General features: G+C 40.4%; 1 protein-coding gene across 2 annotated transcripts in view; it reads right to left on the bottom strand.

Moving 5' to 3' along the window:
- CDK6 (cyclin dependent kinase 6) overlaps window positions 1-16,994 on the bottom strand; it is a 143,203-nt gene that overhangs the window by 40,936 nt on the left and 85,273 nt on the right. For both annotated transcript variants that reach the window (XM_083826929.1, XM_083826930.1), the window contains exon 5: window positions 3,630-3,739. In XM_083826929.1, coding sequence (XP_083683055.1) covers window positions 3,630-3,739 — 110 coding nt within the window. The remainder of the gene's footprint in view (window positions 1-3,629; window positions 3,740-16,994) is intronic.

Below are 16,994 nucleotides of genomic sequence, written 5' to 3'. Positions count from 1 at the left end.
ACTCATTAATGGGTTGTCCGCTGAGTAGGAAGTACAAGCGCCTTTCCTACTGGCCAGGAAAATGCTCAGTTTCATAGTGAAATCTTTTTATAATTAACTCTTATTTTTACCTAAACATATTACTTTGTAGAAACATATATGTGAGATTATTGCAAATGGCTCAGTACTGTTTGGACTGAGACAAGACATGAAAATTGCCTATCTTCCCATTGTGCCAAAGGATGCCATCAGGCCTCTGTCAGCTGCCAGCTGTATCTGTGAGGGATTCTGTGGCACTGTAGCACACAAGGGCATACCACACAGGTTTCCTTACTGGTTATTGTTATCAATGCACCTTAGCTTTTAAATCATCAAAAAGGAGCTGCTGTGACTAATACATTTACACTTTTGTTAGCTAAGGACAGTCCACCCAAATATGGCTATAAGTGACTGCAATCTACTTGACAAGACGTGAGATTAAAAAAAATGAAACTACCATTTAAAGAAACTTGCAAGGAAGGTTTTATTTGGGGCTGCTCTCCTCAGCAGCTGGGTTTCAGGATATAGTCTTTGTGCATTCACATGTGCCCATTCTTCATGCCCACAAACCCTGATGGGCTAAGACACTAGTATGTACACATGAAAGTACAAAAGCCCACAGATCTGCACCATAATGACAATGTGCAAGTTTTAAATATAGCTGCGACTATACAAACCTCAGATTTCAGGACCCTGCTTCTCAACTGAGAAGTGTCGTTTGGCTAGATGAACAAGCCAAGATGAGAGAAATGTTCACATTTACTCTGGGTGTAGCTAGACAGAGATTTATTTATTTATTTATCTATTTATTTATGTCTATGCATTCCTATATATATGCTTTTGTATATTTTGTATCTATTTTTTATGAAAAGTTATCTTTCTGACATTTGTTTTAAACTGGTTTGGATTAAGTGTGGTTGAAATTAAATGAGGTGTCTTCCACTTAGGGACATAGTAATCAGAAACATAGGGACACCAGACGATTCATGCAGAGCTCAACGCTCTCCCATACTTGTGCAAGAGTACAGAACCCTGACTGCATTTGCAACTACCTACAAAAATGTATTCTAGTAAATTCTAGTAAAAAATTCTAGTTAAAAAATGTTTGCACTTTTGAATGCTTGCCTGGCATAAATGGCATTCTGATACATTTTGTGATGCGGTATAGTGTTTTATTTCCAAATCAGTTCCAGCGAAATATCTGTGATACGAAAAGGCCGAGAGCAGTCTCAGTACATTTCTTAAAAACAACTGAGCTTTAAAAACTTTCAAAGAGAAAGCAAAATGGAGTAGGGAAAGAAGGAAACAAGTAAGACAGTAAAAAGAAAAGGTTGTTTCAGTGTCAAACCAACACATACTTCTAAGCTTTAGCTACGCTGTCATATGCTTATCCTATCAACACTGATAGAAATGTAGACGGGTGATTACCCAAGGGCACTACCATTTTCCAGCAGAAATAACTGTTCCATTTATTCAATCTTTTGGAAATAATCCATGGAGTTTGCAAAATTTTACAGTTTATTGCTACCAAGGTCACAGTAACATGGGCTTTCTTTTGCAATCCATGAAGAAAATCAGAAAGACAATATACATCATACAGAGTATTGCAACATTAACCCAGTATAACAGTCCATAGAAATAGCGCTCAGTGCTGTTCATTGTAGGTTTATGGCAATGAAGCTTTAGATTAGTCTTCCAAATCACACTTGTATACTGAAGTACGTGAAAGTCATATTGTTTCCAATGAAACAACATAGTACATACAGACTTGGCAGATTCCTGACTTCTACAATTTTTGACAGTCTCCCAGATTTAGGGCTGAGAATGTCAGACTGACCCTGCATTTGGCAGGAATAGTAGAAGTCATGGTTTTATCAAACTCTGCTTCAAGTCAGATCTTATTTCCATTAAAAAAAATCTCTGATTTTGTAACATTAATGTAATATTTGTATTTGTAAACAAATAGAAAATATAACCGTCCCTAATTTAATTTACTATGTTGGGGTTTGTGATTTGGAGAGTCATGGAGGCTCACACATCACAAAAATAAAAATGAAAATAATTTAGTAATGTATAGTATATTGAGTATATGGTAATATTTGGTAATGGTAATATATAAATATATGGTAATATTTCTCATCTGTCAGAATACCACAAATTAAATGAGAAAAAAATGGGTGTTTTGAACAAATAATAAAGTTCTATGTTCAGCTGTTTGTCCTGTATCATTCTTCTCACAAATGCTAAAATGAAGTTGTTGACTCTGATGCTTAAATCAGAAAAAAAAAATCAGTGGCCTAATGCCATTGTGAACCTGGCAGTATGTGGTATAAGACTAAAAAATCTTTAAAAGATTGCAATGGAGGGCTTAATTGATCCTCCTAAAATCCACATTCTTCTTTTCTCTCATTTTCTGACCTCATTTCTGAGTCACACACATAGAGGGTGGAGTGTACTAATTCTACCCAGGCCATTTGACCAGGCAAGAAGCCCAAGAAAAATGATTTTTCCATATACTAACATTAATAAATAGTGGAATCCCAAAGTTCTTTTGCAAGACTCCAATTAGTATTTTGAGCTTCGCATTGCAGAAATTTATTTCAATCTGCTGTTTTTAAGTAGTTCTCTCTCAAGATCATTGCAGTATGGCTTCTTCTTGTAAATTATATTGATTTTGGATTTTAGACCACACAGTGTATTATTTTCTTTATGTATGTTCTTTGATCTCACTGTGTAGGAGTTACAATATATAGAGTTTCTCTACAGAGATCATCTAGACAATCACACTTTTTTCCAGTAAGCTCAACCAAAATGAGTATCGTTGGGTTAATATTGAAACAGGTCTATCTTGCTAAGGTTCTTGTGGGGTTGCTCCTTTCCACATCCTACATAGTACAACCTCCATTTTACTGTCCTTCCACAAGGAAAGGACAGCACACATGTATTCCTCTCACATTCACAAATCAACTCTATCTAGCTGTAACATTTTACAGCAAAAACAGTTCTGATGGTTAATTGAATCAGAAAAAAGTCTTTATTACTATTGTTATTATTTTATTACATTTAACTGTCTCTGTTACCCTGCATCCTGGAAAAATAACTTATTCTACAAAAATTCCTACCTCTGTTTCTCTGTTTCCAGGAATCAACTCCTTATGGTGACTTTGAAGATTTCAGATATGCCAAGAGAGGAGGAGGACTGCAAGCAAACAACTGATGGGCTAACGCAACAACTCCAGAGCAAGAAGACTCTGCTGAACAGTGGGACCTGCCTTCCTCAGCCTAAATTCTTTCCAGAATGCAGCTTTACTGAAAACAATCACCAGCCCCTCTAGGCCTTATTTATCTACATTTGGATTCAGGTGTAACAGGAATACAACGATGCTCATCTGGGCTTTATCAAGAGCTAACGGAGACTCTCATTCCCAAAGAAAGACTCCAAGGCAGAGAAAAGTATGAATTTGCAACGTGTGCTTATGTTCTGTGCTGTGAATGAAACATCCTATCAGTCCTTTTCAATATAAACACGGTCTAAGATATTGTAACAGAAATCATTGCACATTTTTTAAATTCAAATTAAAAAGTGAAGAAAATATGACAGCATTTCTTACTTTCGACGGAACATTTCTGCAAATATGCAGCCAACACTCCAAAGATCAACCGGTGTTGCATAGCTGGACTGAAGCAAAACTTCAGGCGCTCTATACCACAAAGTAACAACCTGTAAAACAAAAAGGAAGGTAAGATAGAGCATGCTTAGTTACAGAATTGCAACCTTATAAATGTTGTTGTACACAGATCCAATTTAGTTTCATCCAAATTGCAAAACCTCACAGATTATGGCAAACTGATTTGGCAAGTGCATAGAAAATGGTCCTGTATGGAAAAATCTCCATATCTATAGCCGCAGTGATGATGAGTCAGGAAGTGAGATCGCTTCTCCAGAACAGTGCATTTCACAGCATAACAAAAATACAGTGTCATTGTACAGCATTGGTGTGGTATCACAATATCACAGCACACTATCAGAACAACTCTTTGAAGCTTTTGCAAATTACAGACCCCAAACATTTTCCAGTAGAGTTTCAGACTCCCCTTGGAACAAACATTAGTTAGTCTGCTGAACAAGGCCTGCTTTTCTTAAACACTTTTTATGGACCCCTAGGTGTTGACAGCAAAATTGGAAACCAGTAAGTTAAGGAATACTGTGGGTTTACCTACAGGACAAAATAGAATGTGTAGCTAATCTTTATCCTATGCTCTTCATAGTTTGGATAGTTTTTGTTTGTTTGTTTTCCAAAAGAAATGGGGTTAACTGAAGTTTACTGGCTAACCTGGGTAAAAATGTCCTACCTGTCTCAGAAGTTTTGTTCACATTGAACTGAAGAAATTCATTATTTTATCATTTGGATGCAGATTAAGTTAAAACCTCCCCACAGCTGCCCGTTACAAAAGGCCCATTGCTGCCCAGCGTGGTGTCCTTGCACAGGGAGATACCTTAAATTGTCATTGTTTTAACCAACCAACACAGTGCTGGGACCCTTGGCAGGTTCCTGACCTTCACAGTTTGTGACCGTCCCTGCCCACATGCCGCTGGTTACACCAGCACCAACTTCTCTCACAATCGGTTTCCAAATGATTACAGCTTTTCCCAGGGACATCTGACATGTAAAGCGCCTGCTTTAAGGCAGCTGGTCGTGTTGCAATGTATTGTAGAGACACAGTCGGAATTTTACTGGCACTACTCCACCAATGTACTTTGATGAGTCCTGCACATTGGACCCACAACGGAGATGGGACAGCTTATATTTATCCATTTGTTTCCCACAAGTAGACCAAATACCTATGAGGCGGATTGTATCTTCAGTCTATTTACAGAAGAACACAAGGAGCTTCCTTACAGTCCTGTGTGACCTATTATGTTGCTTGAATTTAATCTTGGAGCTACAGGAGTATTCTGCTCCTGACTGCGGTTATAATCCAGACATAACAGATTGTCAGCTAAATGGCAATATATTCTTAGCGTGTGCTATAATTTAAATTTCTGTCAGTATTAATCTACAGGTAGAGAGGTTCTCAAAAATTAGTGGTTTCTTTCTCCAACTAGCACGAAGCATTAAGAAATGAGAAATCCATGAAAATTCATAAGAAGCATAAAACAAAGCAAAAAAAAATATATATTACTGAAAAGAAACAAGTTCAAAGATAACATGAAAATAACTTTAAAAAGTATGTTAACTAGGATAGCTAGTTCTGGATTTGAAAACCAATACACAGAAATGTGTAAGGAGAGTGTTTTATTTTTAAATGGTAACAATATAATTGTCTTCTAAGCAAAAATAACAATGGAAGTAATCAGCCGAATTTGCTGGTCAAAGCCAGCTGAAACAAAAGCAAATACAGTATTTATTACAATCATTACATGCCCTGACAGCCTTTGGAACTACTGAAAGGCTATTGAAGGGAGGTTCATGGATATTTGCACAAGTGGTCATATTTGCTAACAGTCCTCTTAAACACTTTGATCTCTATTCATAAAATTTGTCTTTGAAACAGTTCAATAACACAGTGCAAAGTACTGCACTGGCAATCTTGACTTCCAGCTACCTGTTCACATAAACAGATCCCTGTGTAGAAGCTGGGCATTATTTAACTCTGTTGGACTTGTTTCCAATTTGTTAACGTATCAATAATCTTTTCCCAAAATACTTCTCTCTATATAATCTCTCTATAAAATTAAAGTAAAGTTTCTTCAGAGATTCACTTCGGGAAAAGAAGATAAATGTAACTTAAGGTCAGGGGATTTTTACAGGCACTGGCCTATCTGAATCAGCGAGAATCCCTCATAAAATATACACATATTTTTCGTGGTGCAGATATCTCTCTCAAACTCTGATTTGCACTTTCTCAGGAAATCTGATGGAAAACCTATTGAAGAAACATTGCTTTCAGGAGTCGGGTATAACAATTTCGGCCCATTGTTATTTGTCAGTGTCTGGGTGCTGTGTCAGGAGCACGAGCTGCGCGATCGCTGGATCTCTGGAAATATCACCAATCCCAGTGAATCTTCATTTGAGACCCTCACAGCTCTTCTCATAAAGTGAAAAGACGTTTTATTTTCCCCAGTTCCACCACACATTAACCCCCTGCACTTCTCATAGGCAGAGGACTGGGGGATGCACGGTTACGAGACATTTTGGTGAGCGCTTCTGACGAGGTGCGCCCCGAGCTGAAGCCCCTTTCCCAGGGAAATGCTCCGAGGGAAGGGGCTGCTCTTTTCCTTCCCCTTCCTGAGAGGAGCATCGCAGCTCACGGCAGGCCCCCGGCCTCAGGCTCGGGGGAGCAGGGCTGTTTCCAGAAGGCCGCGGAAGCGCGCAGCGCGTCTGCTGCTTCCCCCACGTGACAGCGTGCTGGCACGGCTCCCCCAGCGCCTGCACCCTGCCGCCGAGCTCCACGCATGTGTACGCGGGGCAATGGGAGATTCTGTCTCTGAGTAATTTGGAAACCTTAAACCTTAAAAAGAGTTATTTCCAAAGTCTCGCAGCTAAATTCCAGCCAGTGCCTTTCGGCTTTTTGTAGTCAGAGGGGAAGTAATCTGTGTGGAGCTGTTTTGATATACTCTGTCGTTACGGTAATTATAAAAGTGATCAAGCAACCCATATGGTTTGTAATGTACAAGCCTGTGTTCTGAAACATGAACTTGAAAGGGATCAAAATTTACTAAATGTCATTTTGCACACACGTAATGCCACAGATGACTCGTCTGGTGCTCAGGGTCTTCTCCTGAAAAGCACAGGATGAGGCAAATGATGCAGTGGTTTTGACACACAGTTTCACACTCTCTTTCTCTTACCATAGAAACCAAAAAAAATATTTGTGGACATTCCATTAACATTTGCAGATAAGTAGAAATGAAAATTATTCTGAACACAGGATATGGTGGCTGAACAACTAGATCATCGCTTCCTCTTTAGCACAGTTCTGACTTAGAGTGAAAAAATGCTTTGCTTAGGTAAGCCACACCACCAGTGAGACAGGCTCTCCCTGCAAGACTTGCTCATGATAAAGCCCCCCTTTTAGGATCAAAAAACCATGCTTCTGCTTTGTTACATTTCACTTAAATTCTGCCTGCCCTGAAAATCTGCCGCTCACGCACTGTGACTGTTGGTGTTCAAGCTGTAGGAAAAGGGGTTCACGCTTACATGCTGATGGAGATCCTAAATGTGGCGTAAGACTTCTAGCTACCTCTGAGGTTGTAGGCTTCAGTGACCACGTTGCATTTTAGCCCTCTCATCTAATAAACCTCCCTCCGTTGCCTCCTCCTCCCTTCCCCTCACCCTGCCCGGCCTCTTTAGCTCCTCTCGTGCAACAGCCACGTTCCTCTCAGCTCTCCCCCAACCTCCCGGCTCCTCTCCCATCTCAGCCTTTCTGCCACATGCCAGCGGCCCCCTGATGTCACCGAACATGCCTAACCCCGTGCTGCTCATGTGCAAATGCCCGGGTGAACACGGCCTGACACCCGCTGCGTCCCACGTGCTCCACCTTCCGTCACACTCCCCGCCTGCTCCTGTGCACCCCCAAGCTCTCCAGAATTTCACACCCTGTCCCCTCTTCTTCTGAATGTCTCCAAATGCTCAAGCCAAATTAGCTCCCGTTCCCTCTTTAGGCTGCCTTTAGCTTTCCACCCTGCTCTGTCAGTTCTGGGGATACCATGACATTTGTATTTTCTAAGGATTAATCTATGTACAAGAAAACTGAAAAACTGAGAAAAATTTGCACACTGGGACCAAAGGGAGCAGATATACTCCTTTTCCAGTGCACATTTTATATTTTTACTACCCAGATAAGATGGAATGATAGCAGATAAAAAAACAATATCAGTAGCTGCAGATCACTGCTTCTTAGCATTTTAATGTCACTAGGTTTAGGCACCACATCAGGATGAAATTAAATGAAGCATATATCTGAGAGACACTAGAAAGGAAAGAACATCTGCCAAATTGTGCCAACACTGTGTCAGACTCCCTGAAGAAGGAAACGTGCTCAGTGAGAAGTCAGGGGAAAGCTGCATTTAGAGTCTGAAGAAGAAAGATAGCTTTATTTTCAAAGAAAGCTGTCTGCCTTATTATACCTGACAGACGTTGCTATCTGGGACCACCTAAGCCCCAGGAGTTTCAGTCCTGCACTTCATGATCCCTATTTCTGATGTAAAATCAGATTAGTGGTACATATCTGCTCACTAGTGGTGCAAACACAGGATCTAGGCATCGTGTCTGTCTCATTTAATTTCCATTTACTTTACAGAGCAGATTTTCACTTCTGGATAACTGCTTAATTTAAATGGATCTGCACATTACACAGCCCATTCCAAATATAGTTGCTGTCTGAATAGCATACAGTTCAAAAAAGACAAAGACAAACAGAGGTTCAGGGATGGGGTTGAGTAACATAGACACAAAAGACTACATTTCGGTTTGCCACAGACTTTAAGTACAGACCAATGCCCAGTTGCACAGCTACAGGAACAAAGCAGGGATCAGACTGTAACACAGTGGCTATGTCTGTGCTGGGAAATTAAATGGGACAGGAAATGTTCCTTTGGCACGGAGACCAACAGGCACAGAGTGGCCTATGTCCATGTTACTAAATTCTCAAGCCTCCAAAAAAAGGTGACCGCATGCAAACTGCTTATTGGGAACGGTCTCTGGTCCATGCTTAACTGCCTAGGAACTGTCTGGGGGAAGGCTAGTTGGCATAACTCAAAACCGTGCCAGGAACCATTCTAATAATTTAACAGTATAGACAATTGAGCTCCAGTACCCACGAATGTTTCCTGGCACTCTTTATTCCACCAGCCAGTGAGTCACGCTGTGGCCCCGGGTCTTCCTTTCACTCGAGAGAGAAGGCGTTTTGCTATGCTTCCCTCATCTCCGCTGAACCAGAGGGGCTCCGGGAGGGTGACGGGCTGGGGGATCATGGCCCACTCCTCATCCCACCCAGCTTTGCTCCAAAGGGGTAACGTCGAGCCTCACAGTGAAGCTGATTTCCCCTCCCATTTACAGAGCAGAAGAAAATTGGGCCGTTAAAACTGGATGCAGCCAGATCTAAGATCAAACATGGGGTTTAAAAGGTCACAAAAGTTTGCATGTAGAAACCAATGAAAGACATTGGACATCATGAAAAGAGAGAGTAGTGTTTCTTTTGCTTGTATCCCATATCCATAACTATTGCTTCATAGATGGAAAGGTTTATTCAGATATTTTCTGCTTCATCTCCCAATACATAAGGTAGCCTAGTGCTTGTAGAGTCCTCATAAAGAGAAAGTAGAGCGAGGTAGCACCTGAACGAGGATCCATCTCACATAACATTAGGTATCTACATCTGAGCCAGTCAAACAGACTCCCTTTACAGTCAGAGGGAAGAAGCTGGTATTCCCTGGGTGCCATTCAACTTATTTTACAGTGAGTGTGTTGTACTGGTCAAATGAACACATGCTGCAACTGCTTGCTATCTGTGAGGAGAATCTAGCTGACTGGCCTGCATGTAGACATCTTCATTGTAGACATCTAAAGCTGGGTGTGATTAATTCTACTCCAATTATTTCTGAAGGGACTTTGAAGAGGCCTGTAAAACCTCTTAAGATATTAGCTTTCATAGACATCACTCCACAAAAGCAATTAACAGGATGCTTAAATTCTTACAAAGTATCCTTTAATCCAAATAAAGTTCTTCCAAATCTTTTGCTTTTGTGATTGTGGTTTCTACTGTACTGTTTTTGGTGCTGATTTTGTTCAAGATATTTGCCATTAGACACTGGCTCATTTTGTTGTTTAAAGCAATTCAGCCTCATGAAAGATTATGTGTAACTTTTAAAAAAACTTTTAAACTCAGTTATTTTGTTCAATTCTCATTAATAGGGCTTTCACATTACCTTTGGGGAATCTTTTACTTTTTCATTTATTTTTGTCCTTTATTTTTTTGAGTAAAAATAAGTGAATGTAATTGTAACATACATGGGGCAGCATGCAGAATATAATTCTGTAGTGTTGCTTCATGGTGCCCCAAAATCACAAAAAACCTCTCTATTGCTTCAAACTGCTCAGGAGGGTTTCAAGTGGAATCTTTAAAATTTCATGATGGAGCTGCTACAGCATGGCTTCTTATCCAGGGCTGGGGGTCTAAAATGACTCGCCTAATTTTCTTCAAACTTTGTAGCAAATTTTTCCTCAGCTGTGTAAATAAGCCTGACACATTCACCACAGACTAGTGGAGAGAACTGAATTACAGATGGCTAAAATCGGGGCTTGCATATTGATTGAAGCCTGGCTTCAATCTCCACTGCAGACTCTCTCTCTAATGCACTTCCCTCTTGCTTGCTAGAAATGTGCTGAATCTCCACAGAATCTCAGAAGAAGAAATGCAATGTCTTAAATGAGAATGCTTACAAATGCCTTGCTGGTCTGACAGTGTGGCATTATTTAATATGAATTCAATGTAGTATTAAAAAATACCATGTTTCAGCACCTGCGGTCTGGAATAGTGATTGACAACCAGCACGGGGCAGGGCAGAGGAGGCAATCTAGAAGGTAGGTGACCCTATATAAGGAGGAGATGGCACTTTTGCAGGACTGCAGGCTCTGACAGCTGCCCTGCGTGCTGCTCGGTGCCTGCCCAGGCAGCCCAGGCGGGCCCTGCTCTGCATCCCACAGGCAGGCCTTCAGCCTGGGCATGCCTGCCTCCATCCCTCCTGCACCCACACATCCCTGTCCCTGGCTGCTCTGCTCCAGGAGTGGGGCTGCTCCCCACCTCCCCTTCCTCCATGTCCACTAGGGGCACCCCAAAACCCTGCAGCAGCAGAGCACACCCACCTCATAGAGGTAAACTCTGTGTTTGTGTGTGGGGGGTCCTGGAAGACAAGGGAAGGGGTAGCCTGGGGTGTGTGGATGGGGCGAGCAGGGAGGGACGGAAGAGGAAGACAGAGGGTTGATGTCTCATTGCACCCTACAGCACCTCACACAGCAACCTACCAAAACACACCTGTCCAAAAGGTGCGATAAGGCCAAGATAAGCGGTGGTAGCATGGGCTTTTTAGCCTTGGAACAATGACTTCAACATATTTTTCATCCCTGGCGTGGAAGAGGAGCGTGCCTGCTTTATTTGCTGGGGACTGTCTTAATGAATTTTCCCATAAATGTGCCTATAAGATTCACTGAGCATTCTGTGTTTGTAAAGAGCCTGTGACTCTTTAATCTATCTCTGAAGACCTAATGTTATTGCTAACTGCAATGGAGACAGGTAATAACGACTACATCATACAATGTGCTTTAGTTCGCAGGGATAGTATCAGTCTGAACATTATTATTATTATTATTATTAATTATTATTTATTATTATTATTATCATTATCATTGTTATTATCGTTATTATCATTATTATTTATTATTATTATATTATTTCTATCATTATTGAATAGTGGTTCCTCCACTCCTATATAACCAGTTTCCAGTTTCATTGCAGATATAGATATAGGTATGGCTGGTTAGAATGTTTCTTTTTCAGAGAAAGATGGTATTTTGTCTTTTTATAGACACATTGAAATAGTTTCCCTTTTACAGAAAAATGAACCAAACTACCCTGGTGGCTTTTAGAAAGTAATTCATTCCTTGACTAAAAGTTGTATATATATATTAATATGTATATAAATGACATCTTTTTGAGTCGTATGGGTCTTATGAAATGCACACGGTAATAACAGTTTTATCTCTTTATTCACATTTGTATCAGTTTTAGAGGCAAGCTTAATTACCTGCTTTGTGAAAAGTGGAAAGATGGTTCTCACTATTTCATTAGTTAAATGATCAAGGAAAAAAACATCTATTTATAGAAGAGAAAAATCCTGATCACACATACCACGCACTACCAAGTTGTTATTTTAGAATGTGTGCTCTTCTTTTTTATGTTAAAACATTTGTGCTTTGATGAAAGCAAGATTTAGCATCAACTGTGAGATAACTTAACATATAAAGAAACCATTCATTTCTTTGATGGTTTATACACACAAAACTGATCAGAATTTTGCTTTTTTATTTCTAGGAAGAACCACATAACCAAGTGTGATGGCAGTGCTGGAGAATATTTCTAGGTACATCCGTTGTGAGCATGACTGCATGTTAGGTGTATGTGTATGTCTGTGTGTGTGTATGTGTGTGTGCGTTTGCACATCATACATGCATATACAAATACTTGCGGAAGACACTTTACCTACATTCAGTGGCTTTTACCTCAAGAGTCTCTGTGCACTAAGCAGCTGTGTGAAACAGCTACTAGAAAGGAAAAGGCTCTTAAGATGATGTAATATTTTCACCCATTAGTTAGAACACAGAACTTATCTCAAAGATAATACAAGGAAATATATTTCCATTAAGCACAATATTTCATAGAATTCTGTACTGATACCATACAGAGAACATTTCTTAGAGAATACCTAACACTTCACTTGAAAAGTGTTTTATCTCTATATAAAAATAACGAAGCAAAAATAACATCAGTATCATCACAATACCTGGTTCAGAGCCCATGGAAGTGTAAGAAAGACTTGCCAATACTTGCTATGTACTAAAACCAAAACCATGATGCCTTAATCTCTGAGGTGCAGAGCAGCCTTCCATGGAATATGGGATGGCTCAGGTTTTTACAGAAGTGGTCAGCTTTGCATGCAATGAGGCCTATCTTGATATTGCAGTTTATACAGAGATACTTAAAGGCATTGAGAGTGATGGGCTTTAAAAAAAGTGGCCACTCTTCAGTCCTGCTTCAAGATCCAATAATCAAATGAAATTTGTAGGCTGAAAGAGGAAATTCTAATAATCCACCTCAGAGCTGAAAAAAAACACAATGGCAGGAGGAAATAAACACCATTGATTTCTTATGTTGTTAAGTCAAACACCTACTAGAAGAAAGAATTCCTTGCACAATACCAAAAGAAAAAAAAAGCCTTAAAAAGATGGCAGCCTGCGTGGGTGCCTTGGAATGCACGTCTTGTTCTGGATCTGGCCACAGCAATCTGGCCCATTGCCACTCATGTCAGTCACCTGTTGACATTAGCTAGCTGAGGAAATGGTTGCAATTTCTAGTATCTGATCTTGAACCTTGTTCCAGTTGCTTTGCTCTGCTCTACGTGTTTACGTAGCCACAAAACCAACTCACCTTGTACCATCCATATTCCCACTGAGCTGGGTAGCATCCATCTTTTCTTTGGTCTCTCACCTCACTTATGCCTAGTCTCTGGGAGAATGAGACCATGTAGCTCTAGCTTGTACCAAGAAGCAAGCCATGGTTGGCTCCAAGAAAAGGGGATGCTGAGATTTCCTGAAGATGCCCTTGTGACTGCCTGGTCTCTTTCCGAGTTCATCATGGCTAGACTAGAGAATCCGAGCCTTGCCACTTAGGGTTTGGCTTTATAATGAAGAACAGCTTTCCACTGCTACTAGAAAACCAATCTGGTTAATAGAAAAAAGTCTCCCCACTTCCTGGGGCACTGTGTTAGGCTTTGGTTCTCAACAGAGAAACCTAAATAAAGCAAAACCATGAAGGCCACCACAGACCTCTCTCCCATGGAGCTTGGGTACTCTTCTATTTCAAACCATCTTTAACAAAAGGAGATGATGCACAAACAAAATGCAGTCTCAAAGAATAGAATAAATACTGCCAGTTATCTAGGTGATAGGCTTTACTGCAGACTCTGTGGCTACTTCCAGATGGAAAGAAGGTAGAATTTAAAAAAATCATTTTTCTCATTAAAATTTGTAATGAAATATGAACACCAAAAATGGCCTGAACAAATGAGTCACTTTCAAAAAGACGGAAAGAATCCAAACCATTTACAGGCACGTGTAACCCCTGGGTGACAGCTTAACACAGAATTCTGCTAGGAACTGGAATTGTTATAGATTTTTATGAAAAAAAGTTTTCCAGCTTGGGACTTTATAGAAGGGGAAACTTGGTGCAAGCAACTTCTACAGGATACAGTCTCCATTCAGTTGAGAATGAAACTTATGAGCTACTGCTGTGCTTTGAGTTAATGGCAAGACCTGTATAGGAAAGTAAAGATGCAAATAACAATCAGTGCATGCATGTAAGTAAGAGAGTTTTATCTTTGCATCTGGCAGTGTGTGCAGAGGACGTGTGCATCAGCAGGTTAGCTGCTGAGTAAGAGCTTACCTAACCTTCATCCAGAATGTGTAATAAGGGCAAAATAAACTCAGTCACAATTAATCTGAAAATATTTCTCCAAATGTCTTTTGTACTGAAAGTCTGATTTGGACAAGAGTAGTCTTTGGCACATCTACAATTAAGATATTGGTCTGGGTAATTTTCAAAGCTGGTATACAAGAGAAATCTCATATTACTTTTCCATAACGAGGCTACATTTTAGCAACTCTTGTTAAAAATTATTGTTGTCACTTTGGGCTCTCTTTGTTGATATGTCCCATCAACTCCTAGGAGAAACACTCATTTACCCGTGGCACCAAGAGCTGTAACCTTTCCCAAGCAGCATGGTGTGGTATGGTGGGAGCTCGTATAGCACCTGATGCAGTGTTACGCAGCCACACAGCTCTCCTTCTCCAAAGAAGACTGGTGAAGCGATGTCCCTGTTGGAAGTAGAAGCTTGTGCTGCTAGTGATACAGGCTCTAGCATGGCTTAAGGAGGGGCCTGGAGGCAAAGTACCAGTGTCACTGATAGGATATTAAAGGTTTGGTGGAGCAACATCTGCCAATGATACTCATGTGAAGCAATAGTTTACAGTTAAACCTCCTATATTACAGCAAAACCCAAAGGGAACCCAGGGTTGCAAACAAGGCAGCTTCTCTGCAGTAGAAGCTCCTCTTGGGGATGCATCTGCCCTCACTACTTCACAAGGGTGCAAACTTCAGTCCTATTATGACAGCTGACATGAATGCGGAAGGATAAATGAAAACAGAGGCTTGGAACCGTAAAGGTTTCAAAAACAAAAAACAAACAAAAAAGATGAACTTACTGTCTGCAACGGACAGATAGGTATATGTGTTTATACACACATGAATGCGTCACAGATCATTAGAAATGAGTTGTGGTTTGAAGTAAATATCAGCAGGACAAGGACCAGCTGTAGGCCTGTAATTTCATGGCAAAGTCAAGGACTAGATAGAAAGGACAGAAAGGCTAAGAGGAGTCTTCAGGGTGTCAGAATATCAGATTTAAATATCTTTGTAGGCTTCAGACCCATCAAAATGTTGGACGCTAGCCACTGACTTTCCATGGTTATGAGTTGTGTACACATCGTTGCTCATTAAATTCATTTCTTAATCTGAAAGTGTCTGTGAGTATTCAGTGTAGATGGTCACACATATTTATAAAGACCTTCACAGCAGAAACAAGCACCTGTGTTTCAGCTGAAGCTCTACTGTGTGATGTACGTTTAGGCAGGCAGATATTCTAGATACCTGGATGTTCTCCACAGAAGTCCATATGGAGTCCCATCTAAGTGAAGCCCACGACTAGGAGCGGCAGTGGAAGCAATATATGTCTGCATCTACATTAACATCTTTTACAGATGTTATTATGTTAATCTCAAAGTGGAAACACAGCCTGAAGGGGACTTAACAGGCACTTCCTATGTCCAAGAAAAGAGTTTGACCACTAGGCTAGGGGCTTTTTGGGTGACAGCTCTTTCCTTGCCTTTGCTGAAGCCAAGTCACTATTCTGCCAGGAGTATATGAGTCATGGGGCAAGACTGTGTCTGAAAGTAGCTGAGTGCTTAAGGACAATCAGCTGGAAGGGGCGAGGAGCCGAGTTTCTGGATACTGCTCTCTGGAATGTGTATGCATTTTACATTAGACCAACGCTGGATAAAAATAAAGTCAGGCATTAATTACATTAACCAGGCTGGAGTCTACCTTGGATCTAGGCAGAATTTATTCTCTCTCTCTGACTAATAGATGGTACTCAGAAAAGCTCTAGAGGGTGGCACTCTGTTTTGTTCTGCGGAGAGGGAAGCAACATCTCCTCCCTTGCTACTTGATACACCACCCATTGGCCAAAACTTATGATTCGCAGTAAAAAGTGAAGCACAATTTTTTTAAAGAACCCCAAAGAAATTTTCTTCCCTTGCTAAGTGCTAGAGGACTTAAACTGATCTTAAGAATATGAAGATTTAGCAGGACACCAGAATGTTACAGTTGGTCCAGTACTAGAACATGCAAAGCTTTATTTCCCAGCTCTAACCTTAAAGTCTGTATTCTTATTTTTTGTTATTTTTAAGAAGCCAGATTCCTTTAGGAAATTAATTATGGATAGATCAGTTGGGTGAAAAAGATCTTAGTCTGGATCGCTGAGGACTCTTCCAGAGTGGTAACAGTCTTATAAAAACGTAAAATGTTCTATTGTGAAAATGATGTTGCAGAACAGCCTTTTACAGATGACTCATCTCTCTCAAAATTGATACAAAGCATCTTATTTAATCTGGAGAGATAAAAGCTTCAGACAATACAAAAAGGAATGCTCAAGGTAATGAGTGCTTTCATGTTACAAGTTCTCATGTCTGAGGGCACTGCATCAGGCTAAAGGACAATGAGATAAGAACAATATTGCTAGTTACTAACAAATGGCAGATAAAAGAGCTCTTCTGGGTTCTGATGAAGTGACAGCATTCTACACATTCCAGTGAGTTGAGAAAGTTTGCCTGAGAACAGCAGCTATGTTACATGTGAAGTACCACTGAACAAGCATATCTCTATGTTTTCAAATTCCAGCGTGAGTAATGGCTCTTTCCCTCCTCTCTTAAATTTGAACAGAAGCTCCCTCTCTCCTTCTGCACATGCAGGACTCACTTGCCGTGCTTCAGTGTCCATTAAGACGCATAAATGTATATGCTGAAAGTAAAGAGAAGTTCAGTAGGACTCCATGGCCGCGAGCCAATGTTTACAATCCCCTGGGT

The sequence above is a fragment of the Anser anser genome, assembly GCF_964211835.1.
Source record: "Anser anser genome assembly, chromosome: 2".
Taxonomy (NCBI): Eukaryota; Metazoa; Chordata; class Aves; order Anseriformes; family Anatidae; genus Anser; species Anser anser.
The sequence above is the reverse complement of the archived record's forward strand: the minus strand, read 5'-3'. Positions and strand labels throughout refer to the sequence as shown.